The 27666-nt window shown below is 34.2% G+C and overlaps 1 protein-coding gene across 1 annotated transcript; it reads left to right on the top strand.

Moving 5' to 3' along the window:
* The first annotated feature begins 1508 nt into the window (after window positions 1-1508).
* LOC445811 (sonic hedgehog) lies at window positions 1509-26972 on the top strand. The gene is made up of 3 exons (XM_041602452.1): window positions 1509-2598; window positions 20902-21160; window positions 22463-26972. The coding sequence occupies exons 1-3, from the start codon at window positions 2290-2292 to the stop codon at window positions 23125-23127; spliced, it is 1233 nt and encodes a 410-aa protein (XP_041458386.1). The 5' UTR covers window positions 1509-2289; the 3' UTR covers window positions 23128-26972.
* Window positions 26973-27666: the final 694 nt, after the last annotated feature.

Genomic DNA, 27666 nt, shown 5'->3' with positions numbered 1-27666 from the left:
CTACTATTACTACTACTACTACTACTAATACTACTACTACTAATAATAATAACAATGACGATGATAATAATGATGATGATGATTATAAAAAAATGCTAACAATAATTAATGTAGCACTTCCTAAATTGATTTTGCCCTCATGGTTACTTCCATTTTCTCTTCCCCTCTTTACTGAGGAAATATTGTCTCAATCTGGATAAATATATTTTTCAAATTCAATTCAAATTAACATTTATTTGCTTCCATTCATCATAAAATATCATTTTTTTCAATATAATTATTCAAAAAATAATTTGTCATAAACATTTAAATGTATAACATATTTGACTTTGTAAATACAAGAAGGCGTAATTCTTCTAAAGCAAAAGCTGGTGACGGAATAACACACATACATTACAAATTCACAATACGAAAATGAAGAAGGGCGACAAAAAGGCAGAGAAAAGAAAGAGAAGGGTCAAGAGAGGGGGAAGTAAGCGAGAAGCGGGTATGAATTACTCTGAGCAAAATGACAGAACAACGAATGCTGGTGTAGAAAGTGCAGTTAAAACGATTGCACATATTTCATATTATCTATAATAAAATGAAATCAAAATAACAAATAAAAAACAAAATGAAGCGCGAATTTTCAGGAAAAATTTAATATTCCTATAAAGAATGATATAATCACTCTCTTAATTTTGTACTTGAAGTTAGTCAGTCATAAAGATTTTCTTATATAATATTTGCATAAATATACAAGGTTTAACTTTTTTCAAGTATAAAACTATATAATGCAAACAAATTTGCAACATGAATTGCAACATATCATTTGTTTTCCTTGGGCGCGGGGTGGGAGAGGGGTAAGTGCCCCCAAGTCACAGTCTATGCACCAGTGACTAATGTTGGAATAAAAATACACTTCCTATATCACATATTGCAGATATACTTAATTTCTGTTTATAAATATGATCAAATGATATCAGTCGTAGATCGAGAATATTTGCATGACGTTGCTGTTATTAATTTTTGTCATACATTCTTATAGATATTAAAGTCAGATGACTTACTATATTGAGAAAGATATAATGATGTTTTTGTTTTTAAATCATCAAAACTGTTTGGATTGAAAATGTATTTTGAGATATATGTTGATGTATTCATCGCATCTGTTTTTAGAGTTAAATCATAAGACCAAGATCTGATAGTTTTTACTTAATAAGAGGCAGTAAAAAATTTTGCTGGAAGGGCCTTGTATTGCAACAACCTACAATCATTTATCTTACTTCACCACTCTCTGTCCTTTTCTTTTTTTATTCTACATTCGTCCGGATGGTGACAGAGATGATGCTTTTGGCGTCAATATGAGGAGAAATGGGGACACTGGCGTTGAACTGTTTGTGAACTCATCCGTTTCTCTGATTCACTGATGTGCTTTACCCAAAGAGCTTGTGCGCAATACAACTATCGTCCGAAGAATGTTATCGGTCGTGAATATCGATCACTGGTTTGGATTAGAGTGATGATACATCACTCACAGCAAGGGCTATTTGACACTGGATATTAATGGAACACGTGGGTTTTTTTGCAAGGACTCGGGGACTAAACCCTAAAACAATCGTAAAAAGGGTAAATGACTTGCTTTGAAACATTCAGAATTGAAAATCCGTAGATGGAAAGTTGACATTTTGTCGTTCTCATTGCGGGTGGGGTCGTTGAGAGAATTGAGTGAACAGGTTGCCTATTTCATAGAGTGCTAGCAACCACCTTCGTCTGAGGAGTATACCCTTAACGGTGCTGATTAAACAATTTGGATACGGCTGATTTTCAACCAATCAACGTGCGACCCTACATCGCTTGTGTGTTTTGTATGCTCTCTTCTTTCTCTCTCTCTCTTTCTCCCTCCGTCCTTCGACTTCGAATTGCTCAGGCATTTTTTAATGTATTTGTGACAGACTGAATAAAAAGGTAGATGGAATGGTTGAAGCGGTCACACATTTTGCGGATAAAGAGGTGGAAACTTCGACCCAAGAGTCTTGCGTAGATGTCAAAATAGCGTTCATGACTTTGAATACCACTTGAATTCATTTTGAAATAGTTTTGCCAAAAACTTCAAAAAGTTCAGGAAAAAAATTAGTGGATGAATCATAATTATGATGAAGCTCTGAATTTAGGTAAACTTATCAGGGTCGCTCAAACTGTCGATTTTCGATGAGGCTCTTGGTAGGGAAAGGGAATGTAAATCCACGAGATATCGGAAGTTGAGCAAGTGGATCAATTTTGAAAGCTCAGGGATATTCTCTGACGAACATGGTTCATGCGGACATGGTAAAGTGGCTGACGGTACAAATTACCACAGCGTTGTGTCTCATCGCATTGACACAAGCCTGTCACCCGGGCCGGTCCGGTAAGACTTCACATCGGCCCCGGAACAGGACTCCTTTACAATATAAGCAAAAAGTTCCCAATATATCAGAAGACACATTTGGTGCCAGTGGGCCTCCTGAAGGTAGAATCGACAGGGACGATGAACGATTCAGCAAACTTTCTCCAAACAATAATGATGATATTGTTTTTAAGGATGAAGAAGGCACTGGTGCTGATCGACTCATGACACAGGTAAGTTTCCCTTGTTTATGTCAACCTGAACTTTAAGCTCCTACATAATTATAAAATGTTCAAAGTCTAATAAGAGTCATAGATAAAGATATGAATAAATTGACAATATTGTATATGATGGACATTTGTATTAATGCATTATCATTAAAAAGGAATAAACCCTGGCTAAAACTTAGAAAATTCAAAGAGATAAAATTAAAGCATCACAGGCTTATTTTCATATTTTGTGACTCGCAAAAATAGCCTCATAGACGATTAACTCAACGCAAGAAATTCAGCGGCGAAAAGATTAATGATACAGCATCAATTATATTTGTGGGTTAATGCATGGTGGTGCTTAAGGCTAGGCGCTCTTCTAGACGCCATTTAATACAACGCCTTTTACCAAAACCGTAAATATAAGCCAATCTAGTCCCATGTGCCACAATCATAAATTCCTTACAAATTTTTGAGAGCTAATGTTCACCCGGGGTTTGTATTTTACTTCTGTAATTGAACTATTGTAATACGTAGATATCAGCTTTTTGCTCATCTAAATGTCTAATTTCCTATTATTATACTGATGTCATTTTCCTGTATTTTCAAGTACGCTTTTTTATCAAATAATTGATATCATTCATTGTTGTTATATGCCCTAATATTGAAAAATAGCATTGTTGTATATTGACAGGCCTGGTTCAGTAGACCTTTTAACACTTTGACGAAGAGAATATCGCACATACATTACAACTGATTTTACCATTTATTATAATATACACAGTATAGTAATATCTGGATATCTAACGTGTAACGTATGGCTTATAGGTCAAAATCCGATTTCTCCCAGATACCTAATATGTAACGTATAAAGTCTGCTGATCAAACGATTTAATGACTGTTTACTTTTGATCAATTTCGGATGGTTGTGTTTAGCGGCAGATGATTCAGGCATTCAATTTCCTAAAATTGATAGGATTAAAAAAAAATGTTCTCATATGTTCCCTAAAAGCATGATTAGGTAATTATTTGCTTTTTCAGGTGGTGAAATACATTTCTGTGTTTTCAGTGTTTAAAAAGTACCCCTTCTGCACTTTTGCGAATGTGAAAAAAAGTTGTTCTATTCGTATACAGACTCCAGTCTGTAAGACTTATCTCCTTACTCTAATGGTTTGTTGTACTTGTCAACGTTTGCTTAAGTGATCATGGGTTAGAGTCGCGCAATGGGCACACAGTTTATGGAAATCAAGATGTCAAAATATTTTGCCTGCTTCTCCAAGCCCAATCCATTGTTCCGTTTAAAGCTCTGTCATTATGCGGGGAGTTTAGGGTGGGTGAAGTACCTTCCTTGGGGTGTACTCTCTAGTGTATAACAGCCTAGCCTTTTGAGCTTCTTAAACCAACATTCTCTTCATTGGGCTTCCTCTTATTAGCATCTGAGTGATACATCACCACTTGATATCACCCAGGCGAAATCAAAACCTTAGAGGCTTGTTCATACTTGATCACGTCAGTATGATTTTACAGCGCGGCAAATCGTGATAGCGAGTTCCCATGTTAAAAGACCCTGTATAGGTTGAGGAGTGTGATGAGACGAATATTGTGAGAACGCTCCCTGGTGACCTAGTATTCAATTGAAATGGGTGCAAGGATCGTCTGAATGTTGCTTCTATTGTGAGTTTCCCACTTGCACTTGAAAAACTTCTCATACCGATCAAAAGACGACAAAGTTGAATAGAAAAGAAAATAGCAGTATTTGAGACGATTTCATCGGTTGAATTTCCCAGTCCTTTTTGAAAATCATTTTATTCTTTTCTCGCCCTCTTCATTTTTTTGTTGTCTGTCTCTAAATTTCTCCTGCTTTGAGGCATGTTACAAGGGGGTGGAATAAAACCTCAAACTAATGGGCCATTCGAACTCCTGTTGCGGTTCCTTGACAATGAAAACTGCAAATAAAAGCACGAAAATCCAAACAACTTGATTCAAAATTGGGACGTGTAACGCGGGCAATGTAACCGGAGATTGGAGTGGTGAATCGCTTCAGGCTCCTCGTACGCGCTCTTTTAGTTTGGCGTCATTGCAGCAAATTGTTGGCAGTATTAACGTTCAGTCACTATCCCTGCAGGAAGGAAGAGAAAAATAACATTGGGACGAAAAGGTGAAACCAATACTAAAATGACCTTTTCTGATATTTTCCCCTTTCTTTACTTTGATGATTGTAACAGGCGTGTGAAAATTCACTTATAAAACAGCGAAAGGGCAAGTTATAAAGCATGTTATCATTAAGAGCCGGTGCACTCATGTTAGGCCTTTTACAAAAAGAACTTAATTTTGACAGTGCCCTCACTTTTGCTGTGTGTTTACTTCTCAAGCTTTCTCGTGAGCACCTTCTAACATTTTTTTTCAAATGTACAGTCTCTCCTATGTCTATCAAATCTATTTGTTATTTGAAATAATTCACAAAATTATACAGAAAACGCTATAAATGAATTGTAATGAAAACAGTAATTCGCTTAAATATTTTATTGATCAAGAAAGTAATATTTCATTTGTACTATTTGGTAGCCAGTCAGATTAATATCACTTCCAAAGCTTCTACTTTAATTGAATCGCAATTGAACGGAGTAGAGATAAGTATCTGGTTACACGGTTATAGGGAATCTTTCGATATAATTGCTCCATTGTGTTTTGGCTTGACATACAAGCGCACTAAAATTCTGCGACAGTTAATGGTGATAATTTTTGGAGATTGTGCAGGGTAATTAGACCTTAATTTTGGATAAGGAATGATTTCTTGTGTGTTAGTTTAAGACACTCCTGTATTTGCCCCTTCAAATCCATTATATATATTTTCTCATGTAGTTCTTGTATTTTTTACAGACTGATGTTGCCCATATTCTTCTTCCATTTTCCCTTGACTATCCATAGGATATTTTATAAATTTCACGAATTCCTCATCTAGAAATCTATTATCTTGGATTGAGTTATGAATGAAGGGGAAATGAAATGACCGAAAGTTGGCTAAGTCGCAATCATTGAAGGTTGGTCACAAATGAACTTGCCTGACAGGATTCTTTTCGCTTCGATGTCGAGATTGTGTACAATGTATTTCAGGTTCGTTTGAACTGAAATACTATCTTCTTACCGGTTTTTTTTTTTTGGATGAACGTTCGTGCGTTTGCCTCAAATGGTACATGCTGGGGCGTTGTATAATGCAGGGATTGTATCTTCCATTCACGATGGCGTAGGAGAAAATATCGTAAGTAATGAAAGGAAAACAGGAATTGGGTTTGTCGGGATATTTGAAACTCGTAATTAGAGTGATTGAGTGGAGTACAATCCATAGCAGACATACATAGAACATGAGTATCCCTTAAAGAAAATAGTATATTCTGACACGGAGGGAGGAGATTCCTCTGTGTTGAAGAAAACAATTTTCGACGGTTAAAATACTGAACATTTTTTAGTACAATTTTCCAGCTTTTTGAGGTCAAAAAGCATGAAAAGTGCGTGCATTTCCTGACGGAACATGGTCTTTAACCACAATTGCACTACTTTACAGAATGCATCAGTTTCATGAAAGAGAGAGAGAGTAGAATCATAAGTTTTTAAGAACAAGGGATGAGAATGGAATATGATTATGATGTCAAATGAAATAAAAGGTACACAGGATCATAAGTGGAAGACGAAAAAGAAGAAAATGATGACGATGATAATTGTCATAATAACACTAATAGAGATGATGATAAACATAATTATGATGATAACAAAAATGTTAACCGAAGACACTCGGTAAAAGCTGGTATCAATAAAATTGAGTACTAATTCCTTGATAACTAGTAGGGAATCCTTGTTAACCTTTATCATTAATGAAATTGATATTTTGTAAAACACCAGTTTGGAAATGTATAATCCACACAGAGTAGAGATAGAGACAAAAATATAACAGATGCAGTGATGCAGGGGGATATAAAGAGGAAAGTAAATATATATTTCTATTGAAATACAAGATTGAATCAAACTCGTGCAAAATCATATCAAGTCATGTTAAAAATAAAAATTGTCTAGACCAAACAGCCTAAGGCTAATAAGGACTTAACTAAATTACTTATTGAACCGCGAATAATTTCAAAGGCTTTAGAAGTGGACTAATCTAAATTCATTTTGTCAGCATTTGCAATTTATGATCCTTGTTCCCTTTTGTCAATTTTTTTAAATTTCTTCCTTGGTTTTCATATCTTAATAATATGAAATTGTTTCCAAAATTATATCTAGTACATAGCCTCTCAATTATGTATGATTTTGCTTAGGTTTTGCAAAAATATCCAGCATAAAGAATCGTGAAAACTTGTGTTATGTGATTGTTAGATGATGAATTTGGTTTTATGTTTTTAAGTACAAAAAAATCCCCTTTGGTTCAACCAAGATTGATATCTGTAAAAAGATGTAAACACCATTATAGAGTTCAGTGTTTTATTGGATGATCATGGTTTTCATTTGTATTGTAGATATATAGATGTTTGGGATCTATGTAATCATATGCCAATGGCACTTTCCATAAACATTATCGACGTTGAAATATTTTGCAATGGATTATATTGTTTACAGATTTTAGACTTTGAACATTTAACTACACTTCTCCATAGTCAATACGGCGTCATGAAGGACTTTCTTGTCATTTTATTTTGATAATTTGCCATTTATCTAAGTTTGTACTCGAAAATAAGATAAAGTCAAGTAGAATAAAGTGATAAGAGAGTTCATGGACATATTGATAATATGCAACTGCGCTGGTAACATCATTGTTACCCACATGTTGTATCATCAACGGGATCAATATAAAAACACATTATTTATGCTGCTGCTTCTACTTCACTAGCGCATTTTAGCATCCACTTCACAGACGTTTTCTGCAACGTTCAGAATCTATTTAAAATGCCCTTCAAATTACAGATTTGTCGTTTGTCCAAAGTCCAGGACGACACTATTGTCTTGATTCACTGATTTTCGACAAAGGCTGCTTAGTAATAAAGGGTTTTGACAAAAGATTCTCTGCGTCTGCGAACTGACTGCTAAAATGGTCTACTACCGCTATTATTACTCCTTCTGCTGCTTTACTACCTTCTTCTCAAATAATATTACAGAGAGTTCGTATTTCACGCTTATCTGCATTGTTAAGTGCTCAAGGCGCTTGTTGGTGCTCACTTTTTTTTGAAGAATTACTTTCTTCCGGTACCCAATTAACTCACCTGGGTATAGTGCTGCACGATGTGGATGAATATATTGCTGATGGAAATAATAATTATCATAGTTATAGGCATTTAGGTAGATATAGAACCGTCTATTTACATGATCTATATATAATAGATCTTGAATCAAAATGTATCTTGCATGTTAAATTGAAGTAGATGATTTCATTTCCCCCTATACTCACCAGATAGAGAAAAAGGCCGTGTTACATTAATTTTTAATTCTCGTATTGGTCCCCCTATATTAAGAAACATGAATATCGTAATGGTGTACACTCTAAAAAAATATTGGGTAAAAATGCCCCATGGGGTAATTATATGTCTAACCAACACTGGGCATTTCTATGGCATTTTTATTCATCCAGTGTGATGAAGATTTTGCCAATTCTAAAGTAATTGCTGCTTATTTTGTAGCCTTACTGGACGATATGCTTCCCGTATTGGGTAAAATACTGCCCCAAATTGGTTGGACACACAATTACTCTCGTGCTGTTTAAAATTTTACCCAATATTTTCTACAGTGTACAATTGATGAGTTTTAATTAAATTATGTCAGGATCATTTCCTATTCTGTCATTCGATTTCATATGGAGTACTCTGCAATGTACTTTTAAGAAGACAATAAGCATTAAACAAGGCATATTTTAGTTGTAGTATAGAAGTAGCTGTAATAGTTTATAGCAGAAGTATAGCAGTAGTACTACTACTAGTAGTAGTAAGAAAGTAGTAGAATAAATGTTTTTTTACTGTCAGTAGATGTAAAAAAGATAGCATAATATCCATAATGATAACATAATAAAATGATAAAGTAATGTATTAATGAGAATAATGACATAAACGAGTTTTCATGTAAATATAATTTTCAAACGCAGGATCACAACGAAATATATATTCCATGAATGTGCGTGTGTGAGGGGTATGTGAGGTTGTAGATATCTCCTTCTTGGGACATTTTCTTACACTTTACCCATCAACCGGGGGAGCGTTTCATGAAAGGACTTGTCAGACGTTTTATCCGACAAGTCCTGTTTTATCCGACAGTTACTATAGTAACAGTGCTTCTCAACCAATCAGAATCCAGGAAAGTTGTCAGATCTGACAACTTGTCGGACGAAAATATTGATGAAACGCCCCCGGGACGCGTCAACCGGGGACGCGTCCCGGTTGATGGGTAAGGTGTAAGAAAATGTCCCAAGAAGGAGCTATAGTTCCGATCCAGATTAACATGCCAATCAATTCCTTATACAGTAGTACTTCAAAAAGTTTCATAAAGTAAACTCATGATTTGTAACATTAAATGTATTTTCATACACGTCATTCAAAAGACGTAAAAAAATTCGGCAAGTTAAACTAAAGTTGTGTGAGTGCAGGTATGGGAGGGTGTGTGTGAATGTATGTGTAAGCGCACCTGCGTAAATGCTATTTAGGCATGTAGGTTTTGGTTATATGCCAATACTAATTAACTGTTATCAATTATTCCATATATTTTGCTATCCATTTAAATATGTTGGTAAGTCACAATGTTCCAGTAGTCCGAAAAATTGTGAAGTATCTTTTAGAAGAATGTCTAGTCTCGAACAATAATACTACACTTAGACATGTTAGAAGAATTTATACAGCGCCCCCCCCCCCAAACACGCCAAATTGTCCCTCTTTACGGTTGAATTAATTAAGAAATCAGGTATCATTCTTAATGAATGCAAAGAAACAAGAAGTTAAGTTCATGTTCTAACTTCGATAAATACAAAATTATTAGTTTGTATGCGACACTAATGTATGTTCTGCAGTGGCTATTATATCAGCCCCTTGGGTCATCAGAAATCTGACCAGGGAGTTCCCTGATCTAACAAAGGAAATTTTCAGGATCTAACCAGGCTCATCAAATCACAACCTTGAACATGTTGAGAAGGGCAAGACAAATTACCAGTGCCAGTCCATTCTAAGTTGCTAATGGGTATAATATGCTATGCCTGTTCAGATCCCAATTCAAGTTTTCTCTTATATTTGAATATTTAACCAATTGAAGTTTAGTTTTAATTTCCGTTTTTTTGATTTGTCAAGTTTATTTACCTATTTGAATTCATTTCCACTTCTAGTGCTCATTTTCACAAAGGGTGATTCAGTTGTGATTTGCCCTTTAATGTCCAGGTTATTATGTACTCCTCCATTATGCATATTTTTAGTTAGATTAAGCACTGATTCACTATCTACCATCACAGAAACTTCATACCGGATGTTTTTTGCCCTTCTGAATGTGCTCACGTTAGTGATTTGATGAGCTTGGTCAGATCGTGGATAAGTCAGGTCTATGCTCGGATCCTGAATATTTTAATGGGACTTAGAGACAGTGCAGAGTTACAGCAGAGTTGCAAACTTCAAATGGACTGAAATGCACCACTGCTACATGACAAAATGCGTAGTAAAAACCACTATAGCGAGACAAATTGAATTTTCATAGTATTTTCTAATTTGAATTAAGCTGTATGTCTGAGGGACATGTTTTTTCGGGACGCGCTGTATTAAGAACCGCCACATTCAACAAATATCTACATTCCGCTGTCAATATTTCAACGTCAAATTATTACCTTAAATTCCTTCCTCTGCTAATGTCTAACATTGATTTTATAATCTTACAAAGTTTCCATTAGAATTTAATTGTCGAATACTATCAAACGTGTTAAGAATATATATAGGATCGGCCAGTTTGACACGCTGGGGATTAATGTAGGTGATAAAAAGAAGCATTTGCCCTCTGAAATAAAACTGTTTGCTCAAAAGACTTTAAATAGGTCAAACAGTAAACAAAGTCGGACTTTACACTTGAAACACTGGTCGTTAATTGTGACATGGAAGTGATAAAATGCTTACATGTGGTAGTAACAAAACACTCGCATGATGAGTTCAATGTTGGAGTCTAGAGCATGTATATAATAGGCATGATTTCTTTAGTGATGTTATGTAGAAATGATAAAAATCACAATGGTTATACCTGTTAAGTAAAAAATAGTTACACGAACAAGCACACAAAACTTTGAAAAACCCCAAATATCATCGATATAATATACAATAATGTTCCCCATCTGAGTCATTTTAGAAACAATGTAATATTGTTTTTCACAAACTTCGCATTAGTGTTGTATCGAAAAAGCGTAATTCAAATGTATATCATTTGCGTGGGTGAGTGTTCGTGGGTGTATGCGCATGTGAGTGTATACGCATGTGATTGAGAGCGTGTCAGTATGTGAGCGCATTGTGTGATTGTTAATATATTCATATCAAGATTTTCTATCCATTGATCTATTTTGGCATTATGCCCAAAATGATTCAAAACAATATTGAAGTTCTCAATAAAATGTTCATTTGTGCCAATGATATAAACTACAAATTTTATAATAGATAACAAATGAATAAACAGTTATTGTGAATTGTGGATCAAAAACATGAGTTTGTATCTAACGCATTGTGCAAAGGTAAAGTGAATGTCGCTGTGAATACATACTGCACACTGTTTAAACGAAAACCCTTTGAAAATTGTACTTGATTTCACGTGGAAGTTAAGTGGTTGGGAGTGTTTGTGTAATGTGTGGGCTGTAATGTATTTATTCGTAGCAAAGGGGGCCGGTCCTGCACTTGACATTCTTCAATTCATCTTATGAACCAGTCAATGGGTGATACTTAGGAGTTAAGTAAGATGTGATCTGAGGGAGCACCCAACAAAGATTAAAATTACAAAACTATTATTATATGCATGTTTTAAGTGAAATTTCTGTCAGTGTAAGAGCACAACATTATAGGCCTATACGAATAACGATAGAGAACGTTGATAATTTCAACTTGGGACAAAACAAGACAGCTCACTGCCTTAAATAATATTTTTATAAGATATTGAATGACTACTTAGCCCTATATGATTTATTGTTTTTGATAATTAATGACTGGCACTCATTGTTTGTTTTATAAATAAATCGTAAGTACATTTGTTGCACTCTATAAATTAAAATCCTGACTAAAAGAGAGACTATATAGGTGATATGTGATTCCAGCATCAATCTGTATAACAGTTCACATTGATCATGAAACAGGTCTTTGAACGTTGGTAATCATCGCTTGCTCTCCTATCCAGGGATTAATCCCACTAGTTCGTGTTAAGTACCTGCAGACAGACAAGCCTCGGTGAAAACTAGTCATTCACTGTATAATGCTCTCCTTAAAGCACTGCCCCAACTCGCCAACTTAACCAGCGTATACCGGCGTATATATTATGGCAAGCATTTTCATACCAAGAAGTGAAGTTTGTTAATAAAACGAAGTGTTTTTTTTCTTTATATCAAATCAAGAAATATGATTAAATAGAAGAATGGTTTGACATAAACACGGCGGCATACACTGATTAAATCACAACTTAGGTGGTGACAGTCCATTTTGCATTTGTTGATATTCAGCTGCAAAAAAAAGTAAAATCATTAATCACCTCCACAAATGTCATTCCATTAATCTAACAGTGACTACGTCATCTTATATTACCTGAAAATGACCTTGTGACTGAAGTCCTGGTGTCGTTTGCATTAGTTTCACACAATAATATTATATATATCGGTGAAAATAATGTTCTCTTCACAAAAAATTTGATTTATTACTTATTTATTTTATTAGTGAAATATCATATCTACACTTGTAAACATCAAATGAATTACCCAATATTATTGATTTGATATCTTTTCTCAAGAAACAAAAGAAGTTAAAAATAATGTAGCATATACAAAAAAGTTTCCTACATATTTTCGAAAATGGATATGGATCTGCGTTGTTGAATCTTCAGACTTTTATATGTTAAAGTTTATATGTATCCCTGACTTGTTTACTTTTCAAACTATTTTACATTTTACACCTTACAATTATAATTACTCGTAGCTTTATAGGATTAACGAGTCCTGTTTTGGTCTTTGTGTTACTTTGAGCAATAAATATTTATATTACAGAGTTGCTCATGTCTTATTATATTGTTATCATCTTTTTTTATCTGTTTGCTCATGTTGTTTATGTCGAATCGTTTCCATCTTACATTTATATCTTGATTATTGTTGATTCAATAAAACACAAACAAAAAAATAATTTTCATCTATTGATAGTAGTTTTTCTTGGTGCAACTTCTTGTAAACGTAATACATTTCGCCGTAGATGAGATAAGATAATATAGACAGTGACTTGCATAATGGGTAAAATGGATTACTAAAAACAGCTTATCCTATCAACATTACATTATTCAATTTAAACATTCATATCTGACTCATATCTAACTACTAATATATTTTTTTATTTCATACGATATTTTTGTAATTACTAAAAATGTTCACACCAATGAAAACAGCTTGTTAATGCTCCCAGGATTAATGACAACCCTCTTATGACCTACCATTGGCCTCACCAATATGACTATTATCGCATTCAATGTATTCCATGCATTTGGAACTTCGAATATGATTGTTTAAAGGCTATAACGAAAAATGATATAGAGAAATGTGCTTTATTCATGGACTCAATGGCTTGCAAATAATATCTCTAAGATATCGAGTAATTATATTGAAGATGGATATATTGTATATATTTTTTATGAAGCTGTTCCTGTAATTATAGTACTAGTGAACAACCCCAAAATTACGGATATTTTCAGAAATCATCACAGAGAAAGAGAGGTTCTTTCAATTTGATTTGTTTTTCTTTCCTGTGCTGGAGTGACAGTCTAAATTTTAATGGACGTGTGGATACAATGCTTTCAGTCAACCAGAAAATACAATATCGTCTGCCTCAATACTTCACTACAATGCCCAAATGCGCGTAAATAGGCCCCCTTTCCGGATTTTGATGACAAAATGGTGGGGAATGTTTTTCTGCGATTTCATTCTAACTGTCTGATATTACCTCAGCTTTTAGTGTTTGCATGTGTCCAACAATTATTCCTTGGTAATCACCTTTCTGCCTTTGAGTTAACAACTTTGAAGTAATTTGAAATTTGTTCGATGTATTGAGGTCAATAACTCACTCAACATGCAGTTTATCTAAGTTTGAAAGTCAATTCCAGTATTATGTTGTATATATATGTATATATTTATGATTTTGTTTTACATAATGATTCACTAAAAAAATAAAGATCGTGATTTTTGACTTGTACTGCTTAAGGTTTTAAATTGAAGGATATTTAATCTTGAAGTTCTTAAAATCATCGTTATATTGTATTCAATTATCAAATGGTCAAATTATATCAAATGAATTGACTATGGGTTGTTTTCGAGCTATTATTCATTTTTTTATCCTGATGTATATTCTATAAAGACATGAGTAAGAATATCGTCGGCCTTATGCCAAAAGGGCCTTAACTGCTTTTGGCCATTCCGAGATAATGGCGTTTATAAAGGTTTTGGCCTCTCTAATAATCAAAAGTTTGTGGTCGTTTTTTTTGTTTTTGAAGCCAATTTCGATAAACGTGTTAAGTTATTAAGTTTAAAATGAAATGTGTTAAATTTATTATAAAATATTCAGAACCCCTAAAATCGGGTTAAGGCCCTTTTGGCATAAGGCCGACGATATACTCTACTTTAGATAAAACATGAACAATAACGTTTATTTGATAACATATTAGTAAAAAGCCTGTCTCACGAGTTAATTTTCACACAACTTTCGCGTAAGCTTCTGATATACAGTCACTTTAATAAACATACATGTTATTTAGCTTTGAACTATTTTCAGTTGACATTATACATGTTATAGCAATAATGGATTTTTGCCAGATATGAAACTAGAGAATTTAATAAGATTATTTCAATTCAATATCAATCGCAATATCAATCTCGATAATATATTCTAATATACGAATATTTTCTTTTAAATATTCATTACTTGAACCAAGCATAACTGTTGTATTATTGATCTTTATCTTTTCAACTATTACAATTCAGTCTCTGAACTACGAGGTTGGAAATATTCAATAAAATCATTAAATCAATCAATCCATCAATTTTTCAGGGTGTGGGCCCTTGGCGATCATGAGTTTCATTGTTTCGGACTTTGCCATTTTGATTAGTTTTAATTTGGAATTGTGTAATATTTACTGAATGTTAAGGAAAGAAATTAGTTTGTATGTACTTTATTACAAATCTACAATACAAAGAGCGTATCTCCCAGAACACCTGTTGCGTGTGTGCAATTTCGTGCATTTTCGGCAAAATATTGGCAGCTGAACGTGTTCTGCGTTTGAAGGTACCGCGCCCTGGTCATAGTGGCGGCTCCTTTCCACAACCTCGCCCAAGAAAGAAAAAAACCTCGTACACGACATCACAATTTGTATAATCCATAAAGTAGTGTACATTAGAGACTGACCGAGAATAAAATAAATCTCTGCCTGTTGACATATCCAGGCTGTTGAACTTGTTGGTTTGTGAAGAGAAAAGACACTCAAAAACCATTTAACGATTTTGAGTGTGTATTTACTCCTCTTTTATAAAATGCATGTGCGTTTTTCTTTTCGGGTATTCCTCTGCTATCTCTGCCTCCACTCGATCACGTTCAAGTACACAGTTTATCACTTAATCTCTGTCTCGTAAGGTGGACCTATATTTCTTTTCTCCTTGGTATTTAATGGAATAATTGTGAAGGGTTTCTGTGTTTAGTACCGGAGTACCCACTATTGACTTTTAAAAGATCACACCTAGCTTCAAATAATCGGCAAGGCACTTGGGAATTACATCTGGTGTTAAAACAGCTACAACGGTGGAGCAAGCACGAACATTCATGACCCAAAAATATATTTTGAAAGTCTGTCTTCAGTGTCATGCATCTTTATGTCATTAATGTGTGCTTCCAAGGTTTTCTTTTTATGTTTGCAAACTTCCATCCCAGTGGTGACAACACTTAAAATGTTTTGTAGAGGGGATGAGGGAAAAAATATTTGCCATACTCTGTAAAAAGAGAAATTGCTCAAATATTAATAAAATCCTATTTTAACATCCTACTCATCAATATATTACATTGAAAAAAAAGTTTGGATTGACACACTTTACACTCATTTCTAACGCATTGTTTAAACAATAATCTGAAAGGAAAGGGGAAGAAGGAGCTATAAAACGGGTGTGTGTGTGTGTGGGGGGGTGTGTGTGGGTGTACATGTGTGAGCAACTGTGTGTTTGTAACTAAAATGCTGCAATTTATTAATGAAACATTCCAGTTTGAAATTTCGTTGTGGTAAAAAGGAAGATCTATATAAGCTCATTTATAGGGAGTTTAAAGTCTGAATAAAGCTTTGGAATAATCATTTAAAATGTGAGTAATATTAATATAGTATTATCTCAACATTTCACTCTTACGTTTGTATTCTCAATTGGTTGAACGTCTGCTACCTGCGGTTTCACGCACGAACTTGAGGCGATCTCCCAGACATTGGGGCAAGGGGATACACATATACACACACACCCTTCTATATATATATATATATATATATATATATATATATATATATATATATATATATGTATATATATTGATGATGAAGCATGAAAGTCGTTGAAAATACCTTTTCTGTAACGAATAGCAAAACAAAGGTTTTGATGTAAAAAAATTGTTACACAGTTCCATCTTTGTTCAATTGACACTTACAGTCGGTCCGCTACAGTCTTATTTAGAAAGAACGTGTTTTGTTTTTAAATGTATCAGCTAATTATGATACCAAGATATATTCGGTTGATTAATTTAAAAATGTTACATATGTATATATTGTAAATATATATAAAACCCCAAATGAGAATACAAACGTAAGAGTGAAATGTTGAGATATTATTATATTAATGTAACTCATTTTAAAAAACCCTTTGAAAGTTGATATTACAAATTCAGTGATTGCATTTAAGAAATCTACAAAAAAATTCGACATCTATTCATCAATCGGGTTGATGATGATTATGGAAGTATGATGAATTTAGACTTTGATATTTCTTTAAACATGCAAGTTTTAGAATGAAAACAGAATGAAATCAGTCAAGAAATAAATTCGCTAGTTATATGAGCAGCTAATGTAGTAATTTAGAAAGAACGTGTTTTGTTTTTAAATGCATAAGGCTAATTATGATACCAAGATATATTCGGTTGATTGATTAAAAAAAATATATGACATATCAACGGAGAGCTGAAAGAAGACTGTAGCGGACCGACTTTAAGTGTCAATTGAACAAAGATGGAACTGTGTAACATTTTTCCCCCATCAAAACCTTTGTTTTGGTATTCGTTACAGAAAAGGTATTTTAAACGACTTTTATGCCTCATCATCAAATAATGAAACGTTTAGAATACCATCAGAATTTCACTTAAAGCGGTTTAGGATCATGTACTATAATTGACGGTGAATGAGAATAGAATTCTCTTATTGAAGGATTATGAATAGCGCTATATCGGTTGGAAATGACAATTATTTTTAAATTATTCTAGTAGTAGTAGTAGTTGTTGTATATTGAATAGCAGTCATGGCAAATGACTTATTTTTCTTATTGATAACTGAAATGCATTCACAACTATGAAATTAGAATGTTACTTAAACCATTTTAAGATTAGTAATAATACGATAAGTAGTAGAGTAATGGTACACCAACCATCATATTATTATTAATACAACTACTAAATTACCACTATCGCTATTTCTACTGCTGCTGTTGTTGTTGATGCTGCTATTATACTAAATGCAGAAATGTGATACAATACCACTGATATTTCAATATTTCCTACAATACTATAACACCTCTTTATACTCGTATTACAAGAATATTACAAACCTAATTACCACCAAAGCTATCATAGCCAAATTCTGCTTAGCAGTAGTAGCAATAAAATTATTCAGTACAAAACAATCATGATACTGATGATAACAGAATCACCAAGACAAAAAAATTACATCGGTGTATTTTGCTCTCCAGATTGAAGCCTATTCATACGTATCATTTAAGTAAACTGAGAATTGAAAAAAAATCTGGATTTTTAGAAATAACTACGATGTCGTATAAATAAACAAAGCATAAACATCACAGAAAAGAACGGGCCACGATAACTTTGTTGAGATATTTATTTATTAACTATATTTCTTTTAGAAGACTCTCTTTTTCCTCCGACTCTGTGTTTTACAGCAGTATATTTAGTAGGGTAAATAGCCTCGGGGCAACATAATTTGAAGTATTTCCCATTTCTATAAGACCTGAATTCATTTACAAGTCTTAATCAGCGCTATTTGCCCGGGGAGCCTTGGGTGCCGGAATTGATAAGATTGTCGACCGAGTCATGACTGGGACTTGACTTTGAAATGGTCTAGAAAAGTTGTACCTTATTACTTAAAGCATCAGTTCACAAGTCTGATGTCTTGCAGTTGTATTGTTCATTTTTGTTCAATAAGTCACAACCTCTTGGAATATTTATTACAGAATTTTGATAAAGTCTGATTTAATTATCCTTAATAATTATATAACATTTCTTGTATATCGCATATTGCATTACAATTATAACGTCTCTATGCGCTTCCGAAAGACTTTGATATTTTCATTCTGGCTTTAGCTTGACAGCCAAAATAAAATGCATGTGCATACAGCGCACATGTATTTCAAGGAATTAATTCCTACCAGATACCCATTTTCTTCACCTGGGTCGAGTGCAGCATAATTTTAGATTATCACGTAATAACACAATTTGAGATCAATCTCAATCTAATGTCAATTTGAATCTATCTTTGACAAATCAGAAAAAGTTCATCACTGCAAAATAAAGACTGTTTTGTCTTGACTCCAGAAAAAGGTGATATATGATACCTGATTTCATGTTTCACGTCAAAGGTAATCTTGATAGGCTACTGTTAGCCGAAGAAATTTCATCTGACAGCTAAAAATGAAAACAACAACATTAAACTATAAGAAATTAAGATATCTCTCGACTACAGAGACACTCTACACTATAGGAATGTTTCTCTATTCACATTGATTAATAATGCTTCTTATTCATGATAGTCTTAAGTCAACAGATAATTTGTTAATTCATTGTAATTTCTATTGGTTGTAAACCGCCCCAGTCAAATTTGTATGAATTTCGTTACCTTTGATACCACTTCCACTGGCTTAAAAATTGTGTCAAGCCTTGAGGTAATTTTGCGGCTTGCTTCGTGGTTTTGTCGATTTGAAATATAGAAAAGACGAAAAATAAGCCTCTTTGGACGCCAAATCGTGCGAATCTCACTTGTGATCAGAGGTTACGATGTCTAAAAAAAAGGATGATGGCATTGTTTGGGGGAAATGAGTCAAAGAGATATTAAACAAATTAACAAAGCGATGCAATATGTCAAAAAGTAATTTTGATGCATTTAATTGTCTTTTTGAAATCATGCAAAAAAGACTTAAATTTATTTGATCCAAAATCAATTTCTCTTTGGAATGTGTATGAAACATCGGGGTGCGATCAGCGGTCCCGAGGGAAGATCGTTCCCTTCTTATTTCAAGAAACGTTTGAAAAAGAATACAAGTTAAACATGGCCATCTGATTGATGTTTTATTAGGCCACCCTCTCCCAATTCTTCGGCCCAGCTCTCTTCTTTCAAGTCGGTTCCGCACCCCCTGCGAACTACATGTTCAGACGCTGAATTTATCAACTTGCTCACGTTAGACTGAATTATGATCAATGGATAAATTTCATAATATCAAATGTGTGTATAATGTATCGAATTGATGAAGCGATTTTCTGGTCGAAATTACTTTGTAACAATTGATTATATTGAAGACAGTAATAATATTTATAGTAAGACTGAAAATGAGGATAATCACGATAATGATAACAAATATGCCTAATAATGATGATGACAATGATGGATGATGAATAGCGCATATATCCACCAAACATGACGCCCAGGGCGAATTAATATCTACCGGGTTTTTTTATCCATAGTACTGTCCTCACAGCAGTCAGGTGATATTTTTGTCAGTACCAATTTACAGAGCGAAGTTGAAAGTGGCGGTACAGGGAAAAGGGCACATTTTATTTCAAAAAGGGCTCTATCTTAAACATGGCCACATGCAGATTTTTTTTACTGGATGGGGGCAACACGCGCAGAGCGACGCTTAATAAAGAAACCGGGCGCTCATCGGGCACGAAAAGAGTGGTTTTTCAAGGCAACTTAACTGATAAAAAGAACAGGCACCTAGAGAAGGCAAAGGGGAACTCGTTAACACATAAAACAGGTCCTTCTCATGTGAAAATGGCACAGAACACATTCTTGGGGGCACCTTTCTTAGGTAAAAGGGGGCACTGATACGAGAAAGGACACCTATAAGAAAGCAAAGGGGCACTTGCTAACGGCATAAAACGGATCCTTCTCAGGTGAAAGGGGCGCAGGACACGTCTATGAGGGGGAATTTCTTTTAAAAAAGGGCACTTTACGAGAAAGGGCACTTATACCGAAAACGAGTCCTCTTCCGATGAAAAGGACGCTGTACAGTTCTTGAGGGGCATTTTTCTTGCGTAAAAACGGGCACAGTGCTTCAAAAACAAATCCCCCAGGAACGCCGCCTCTGCCTAGGTTGATTTTGAAAACTACCAAATGATGATTTGAGGATAGTTGTGGTGGTGATGATCAAATAATGACGATGAATATGATGATTAATGCAATTTGTATACACCATTTTACATTCAAATGTATATAACAATTAGCATTCTAATATCTGGTGAAATATTAGAAGTTTTTAAGTGCTCAAGACTTTGCGTTTGGAACCCAAAATAATGAAAAAAAAAGAAATCCTTAATTATGTTCTAAATTCGGATGACTGCATTTCTTTTATAGAAAACTAATAGCTAATGTTATAACCGTTTGTTTTCGTAGTAATGGGTTATAATAATGGTAAACCCGTCGCACAAGTCTAATTTTATGTGAAAATTAGAATAAGAGTAATAACAACGCTTTAGTATTTAGAATATGATATGATACTTGATGTTGATTATATCCTGGTGTTACGTTTTATTATTTATAGCATTAATACGTCTAAGTTTGTTTTCTTCTACTTTCATCTTTTAGCGATGCAAAGACAAACTGAACACTTTAGCTATCAGTGTAATGAATGAATGGCCTGGGATCAAACTACGTGTTGTTGAAGCATGGGATGAAGATCAACCTAACGTAGAACCACTTCATGCTGAAGGAAGAGCTGTAGACATCACAACCAGTGACAGAGATAAGAATAAGTATGGCGCTCTAGCTCGCTTGGCTGTAGAAGCTGGATTCGACTGGGTCAGTTATGAAAGTAAAGCATGGGTCCACTGTTCAGTCAAATCAGGTGAGAAAAAAGCAAAATCTTTTTGCATGTCAAAACTTAGCCAATATAAAAAAAAATCATTTGGATTTTCGTTATGACATTACCCGGATATTGCTGGATAAACAACTGCCAGTGGAAATTGTGTGAGGGAGAAGACCTTCCAATATTTCACTGTTGTACACTACTGAGTCATTTTTTAAATGTCTGAGGTGGGTTTATAAATACTTAAGTGTATTTCACGTCCTATTAGGAATAATGATGCTGTGAGCATTGCTGCCACAATGAATCATTAAATCATATTCAACGCCAAAATAATAATCAGCAAGAACGTAGGCACCTTTCCCTTAGCATTAGCCTTTAAATATTCCGCTCTACAGATTTGACCTAGATCTTCAAAATGATTCAATAAAGTGTCCGAAAAACTAATAGAAGGCGTCAGCCAATCTCAGTGGATTTTGAATTCTTCCAAAGTCCCATAATTTCATACGAATATTGCATGAAAAGGTTAGGAAAATCAACATTTTGCTCCCAAATTTCCTCCAGCTCCCTTGAAATCAGCTTATCGGGTCGTTACCCTTTCCATTTCGAAAAAAGGGGGAAAAGTATTTCGTCCAAAATTTCAATGAAAGGATGTGTTTTCAGGTCGTGTAAATATGACGATAAGACCTAAAAAGGGTGGTTGGCATCGGGGCTATTCTTGTTAAAATGTGATTGGCGTGTGTGTCTTGTGGCCTTAGACTTGCTTCTTGTGACACTATTTGCTCTCGTGCCACCATGAACCCAGGAGAGGTTCTCTCTGACACCCGTCCGGGCTAAGATGGTATTATCGTCCTTTTTCGTCTCAGGGAGGTAGGCCACTTGGGACTAAGGTGGCTGACTCTTTGTGACCCCATCATCATATTACTGGCTGTACATTTCGAGTTAATTTCGGAGACAGTTTTTGTTTAGCTCATCATTTGCCAATCGATTGATTACTAATTGTAAAGATGATATAAATCATCATGATTCTAGTAATTAAGAAAATCTCATAACGGCAGAAAAACAGATGTATAATCATATGAATGCTACTATCGATAATGAAGTAATCTTAGAACCTAGCTGTTTTGTTTCTTTTATAATTATTGTGAAACTAAGAACTAGTTAAGTTAAAAGTAGATGCGGGTCTAGGTGGGTGACTGTTTTTCCTTGGAAGAATCAATGTGGTATCCTGATAAGACCAATATATCATATGATTTTCTTATTCGAAAGTATGTGTTGTTTTATACGTATGTACCATAAAATCACATTATTTCTACTACTTATTTCTTATTTTCTTTGTCTTAGAATCTGCTGCAGCCAAGAATTCTGGAGGGTGTTTCCCGGGATTTTCTCAAGCATACCTTAAGAATGGACGCATGATAAGTATGTTGGACATCAGGGTAGGTGATGAGGTAGCCGTGGTCAACAATAACGGAGAATTGGATTACAGTGATGTTATCATGATAGTACATAGAAAACTCAACGACAGTACATTATTTTATGTAATAGAGACTGAAGACAAAACAATAGTACAGCTAACGCCACAGCATTTGATTTACATGTCAGAAAGGGAATCAAACTTCGACCAAAGCAGAGCTGTGTTTGCTAGTGAAGTTCGGACTAATCAATTTGTATATACAACAGCACAGAACCATGACAGGGGGGTAAGGCCGATGAAAGTGGTCAGTGTAACTACGAGGTTAGGTCGTACGGCAGTGGCTCCAGTGACCAGGCAAGGATCTTTGGTCATAGACGGCGTAGCGGTATCATCGTATGCAGTCATGCGTGACGAATGGGTCGCACACGCATCATTCGCTCCTATCCGATGGTACACCTACATCAGTCATATGCTTGGTATCACAGATACTGATACAGGACAAGAGCAAAGGGTGCATTGGTACACCCAAGGACTCTACAAACTCGGTAAATACGTCATGAGTGATAGATTATTTCCAGGCTTTGATGTATAGGTTGACCCCCTTTCTCAACAGTTGGGACAATAAAAACCACTTCACATCACTTGACCAACTGGCTGGAACTTAGAGTGAGAGCGGGTGCAAACAAATGATTTGTTTTATTTTGTGACTCATTGTTGTATGTTTGCTGTTGACGGGAATTATGGGGTAAGAATAAGGTAGTCATAAATGTTGGCCTAAGCCACTGTTTAGATAGGCCAATATATCGGAAATAAGATAATGTTATAGGAAGACTGAATATATACATCCAATATGCAAGTATATAATGTGGATCTCTATCCATTATAAGAGCATCGCAAAATGACCAATAGAAAAGCAATATCATATGCTTACGGTCATTAAAAAAAGGGACAGGTATAACAAATTCATGTTTTTAGGTAAAAATCACATTGTTTTTACCACATCTCATCTTATCTATTTACCTTACCACAAACAATTCAATGGCTATTTTCTTTGAGTGTTTCGTCCAAATAACACGTTAAGAATTTCATATCTTAACAAATATTTAAAGTGTATTTAGAATGCCAAAGTTGTTGTTGAAGAATAAAAGTTTTAAATATTTATCTTTGTACATACATTGTTGTTGATGCTGCATTAAATGCAGTGACGTTTATTATAACTATCGTTGCAGTCATGAGGGTGATGAAACTTGCATATTCTTCCTCTACAGTAATTACATCATCTCTTATAGAGTATCAAACTATGAAAAATGAACCAAGTCGTCATACTGTGAATATTGTTTGGTTTATTATGGCGGTCAAACGAACATGCGAGAACTCTCGATATTTTGTGTAATGTCATGTCATATTACTTGCTTTCAATATAGTCCATGTATTTATTCCGCTTTACCCCTGTACAAAATGTTCCCCGATGCTATTTCATCGTTTTCTAGGTAATTCTATGTATTTAATAATATTGTATAGAATTTGATATCAACTTCAGATGTTATATTTCTGCGATTATGTAGGCCTATAGAGGAATTTTCTTTTCATAATTATGATAGATATATGTAAAACTGCTAATTTATACATGTTATCGACGAAATGTAAGATGTTTTTAGCAATTTACAAAGAAAATTTGTCTCCTTTTTATATGTATAGATTTACTTGTTTAAGTCAAATTTTCATATGTTAAAAGAATCTTTCATGTTGTATATTCAGTTCCTTAACAATGCAAGTCTAGGCATTACCCTTCTCTGCTTTTAATGTAGATATTACTGGTTATGTTTATCAGTGTTCTGGACATATAGAAGAAGAATATAATCATAATAATGAATGTCACAAAAAGCTAATCTAAGTATAGAAGCGCTCTATGACAAGGCATTCATCTCACTAAAATTACTACAACGAAAATAAATTACGATTAATCAAAATATGAAGGAATAGATACAAAGAGTTAATTTTCATGAGGTATCAAATCTGTCCCAGATTAATATATTTTCGTATTAGGTTTTGTATTCTCCCTGCCTCTCAGATGAAAAAAAATTGCCTTCCTTATACAATAGCATTTCTTTTTATTAAAATTCAAGACTTTCATCGGGGGGAAATAGTCACCGTGCAAGTAAATCCAATAGTATTTTTGATTATTTTTCCTCATGTGGATCAATAGAAATTTAATTACAAAGGATACCGAATGACACTCCCATTTCACGGGCAATTAATAATAATTACATTCTAGTAATATTTAACCTAGTGGTATATTGGTCAGTCAATCAAAATCTGCTTAAATACAGACGTAAACATGTAATATTAATTGAAAATATCGAAAAAGCATACCTATGACTATGACTTGGGTCATTTATTGTTCATTACCTGTGACCAGGTCAATTCACTTTAATATAAAGGTAATAGACAACAAAAAATCCTTCATATACCTAGATATTCATCTCAATGATCCGGTTATCAACCTTTCTGAAATATCATGATTATTATCCTGAGATTCCTATATCTAATAAAGGCAAACCAACCCGCGTACATAATCAAATTTAGGCTATACAGCTCAAAAAATCTACCTATATCATAACTTATCAGAATAACATCATAGTATAAAAAAAAAATAATGATAATGCGGTTTTATTCATTCGCATGCATCAATGAAATATTATATACATATATATATATAAGAGAAATCATACATGCACAACAGCTATGGCAACTTTATTTTATACAATCAAGAAAGAATGACAAACAGTCCTTTTCAGGACTACATACATGGTGTTTACAGTAAAAACGTACATTATCTATTTTATGTTGGGAAAGAAATAAATATAGAGAACGATAACAAATCAAAGTTCCCTATAGCAACACTTCCAAAATGTGAACAAGAATTATCATTCTAAAATGCAAATAATTTGAGAACTATTCAATACGGTGTGTGTAGGGGGTGAATGTGTGTGGGTGATTGTGTTGATGATGAAGGTATGTGTTTGTGAAATCTTTGGACGTGTATATGATTAATCAGATGTGCTTGAGTGTGGGAGTTTGAAAATTATGTAAAAAAATCATTGAAAATAGACTTATTAAATGATATTATAAAAATGAAAATAAGCAGTAAAAAACACCAGGTTTTGCACCCTTTTATTGAAGACATAAACGTTATTAGCTTATCTGTAACTTTGCGAGATGTTTACGGTATGGTACCAGATCCAAATACACTCTGTAAGCCTACACAATTCAATTCAATTCCATTTATTTTGTCAGTATAAATAGTACAAACGTGACATGAATCAAACATAGACATAAATAAAGTATCATACCGAAACGGTAGCAGCCGGAAAGAAATTATGTTTAACGGTCAAAATATTGTAATATATAGACAACATACTGTACACGGTAAAATTTATGGTGGAAACTGAAATTGCGCGGCGAGTAGCCAGGGATTTATCGCTAAAAAAACCCCGGTTAATTCCTGTCAGTTTTAGGTTACGGAATACTTTAACATGTTGAGGCTTTTACAGTATATTCACCATTGAATTGGGTCTTTCGTAAATTTTAAATTATTTTCACCGTTAAATTGGACAGGAAATAAACACGGTTTCCCCGTAAGAATGTGGTCTTTTTACACTGTATGTTGATATGGCCCTTCTTCATTTGAACAGGAATGATAATGATAAAGGCTTTGAAAATATTGAAGGGAATTTATATCGTTTAGTTGCTTTGGTTGTTTAAGACATTACATCATGTAAACAGCCAAAGTAAGAATCAAGACAGTAAGTCAAACTGATGATAAGATAAACGTTCATATACATGAATATATATAGACCATAAAATTTGTAAAACTGGATTAAAACTTGATTAAAGAATATTTTCGTTATGTCATAATAATCATATATGCTTGTGCTGCAATACGCGGTCGTCACATTAATAATAATAGGAAGATGTCGTTTTATTCATAGTACTGATAATATATTTTCGCGTTCATACTTTGTCAAGGTGTGAATATAGTTAAAGCAAAATAATACAAGTAAATTTCAAAAAAGGTTAGACAAGAGACAGTGATGAAATTATCACTTTAACGTTATAACCAGACTTGCAGAATACACAGTTAAAAGTACCGTATATTTCACCGAAAAATTATTCAGTGAATCTAGATCCCCCCTTTAATGGTGAAATAACATGGAATTTACGAAAGACACAATTTAACGGTCAAATACTGTAGTAGCCCATGCACGTATTACTGTAAACAGTAAAATTTGCAGTGGAAACTCGCGCAGCAAGTAGCTAGGGATTTATCGTTAAAAATTACGGTAAATTCGAAATGAACAACTATTTTCGAAATTTTAATATTTGTGACCAGGGAGGATCCAGGATTTTCCGATGGGGGGGGGGGCACATTTTGGCTAGGAAATATTTGACATGCAAAAAAATAAAGGTTTTTAACCCAAAATTAGGGACATTTCGTTCACGAAAAAGTTTGACGAGCAAAAAAAAAAAGATCTTCACTTCCAAGGGGGGAGGGGGCACGTTTTTACATTACAATTTTTAATTGTGCCTCTCAAGGGGGCGGCTTTGTCCCCCTGGATCCGGCAGTGTTTGTTACTGAAAATGTGGTCACACTCTCCACAACAGTTTCACTAATGACACTATATCTAATCACTGATATCTTGATTGTAACATATTTCATGATCTCTCATGGTTCTTTATCAAGTATATAACTCTATGCCACAGACGGAAGAAAACCCCAACAAACTAAATGAAGGGTCGATCAAATTATCAGATTAACTAGCAAATATTGATGAGTCAACCTTGATTCTATTGTGCGTATCATTGTAACAATAGAGAATAATTTTATCATGTGCATAATTGTGGGCAAAAGAATTAAAGTCCCCGACAAAGTTGTTTAACTCGGTTACAGAGAATCGCCTCATGCAATAAAGTCTCACTTTTTTCCGAGATTTGAAAAACTTATTCATGGTAACTACTACTAACTTATAGACCACTGATCTTGGTCTATCTTCATTAAAGTATCTCATATGGGTATTTGATATTTATTGCATGTGCAAGCGTTCAAAGGAAAACACGGCTTAAACACTGA

Source organism: Lytechinus variegatus, chromosome 3, assembly GCF_018143015.1.
Source record: "Lytechinus variegatus isolate NC3 chromosome 3, Lvar_3.0, whole genome shotgun sequence".
Lineage (NCBI taxonomy): Eukaryota > Metazoa > Echinodermata > Echinoidea > Temnopleuroida > Toxopneustidae > Lytechinus > Lytechinus variegatus.
The sequence above is the reverse complement of the archived record's forward strand: the minus strand, read 5'-3'. Positions and strand labels throughout refer to the sequence as shown.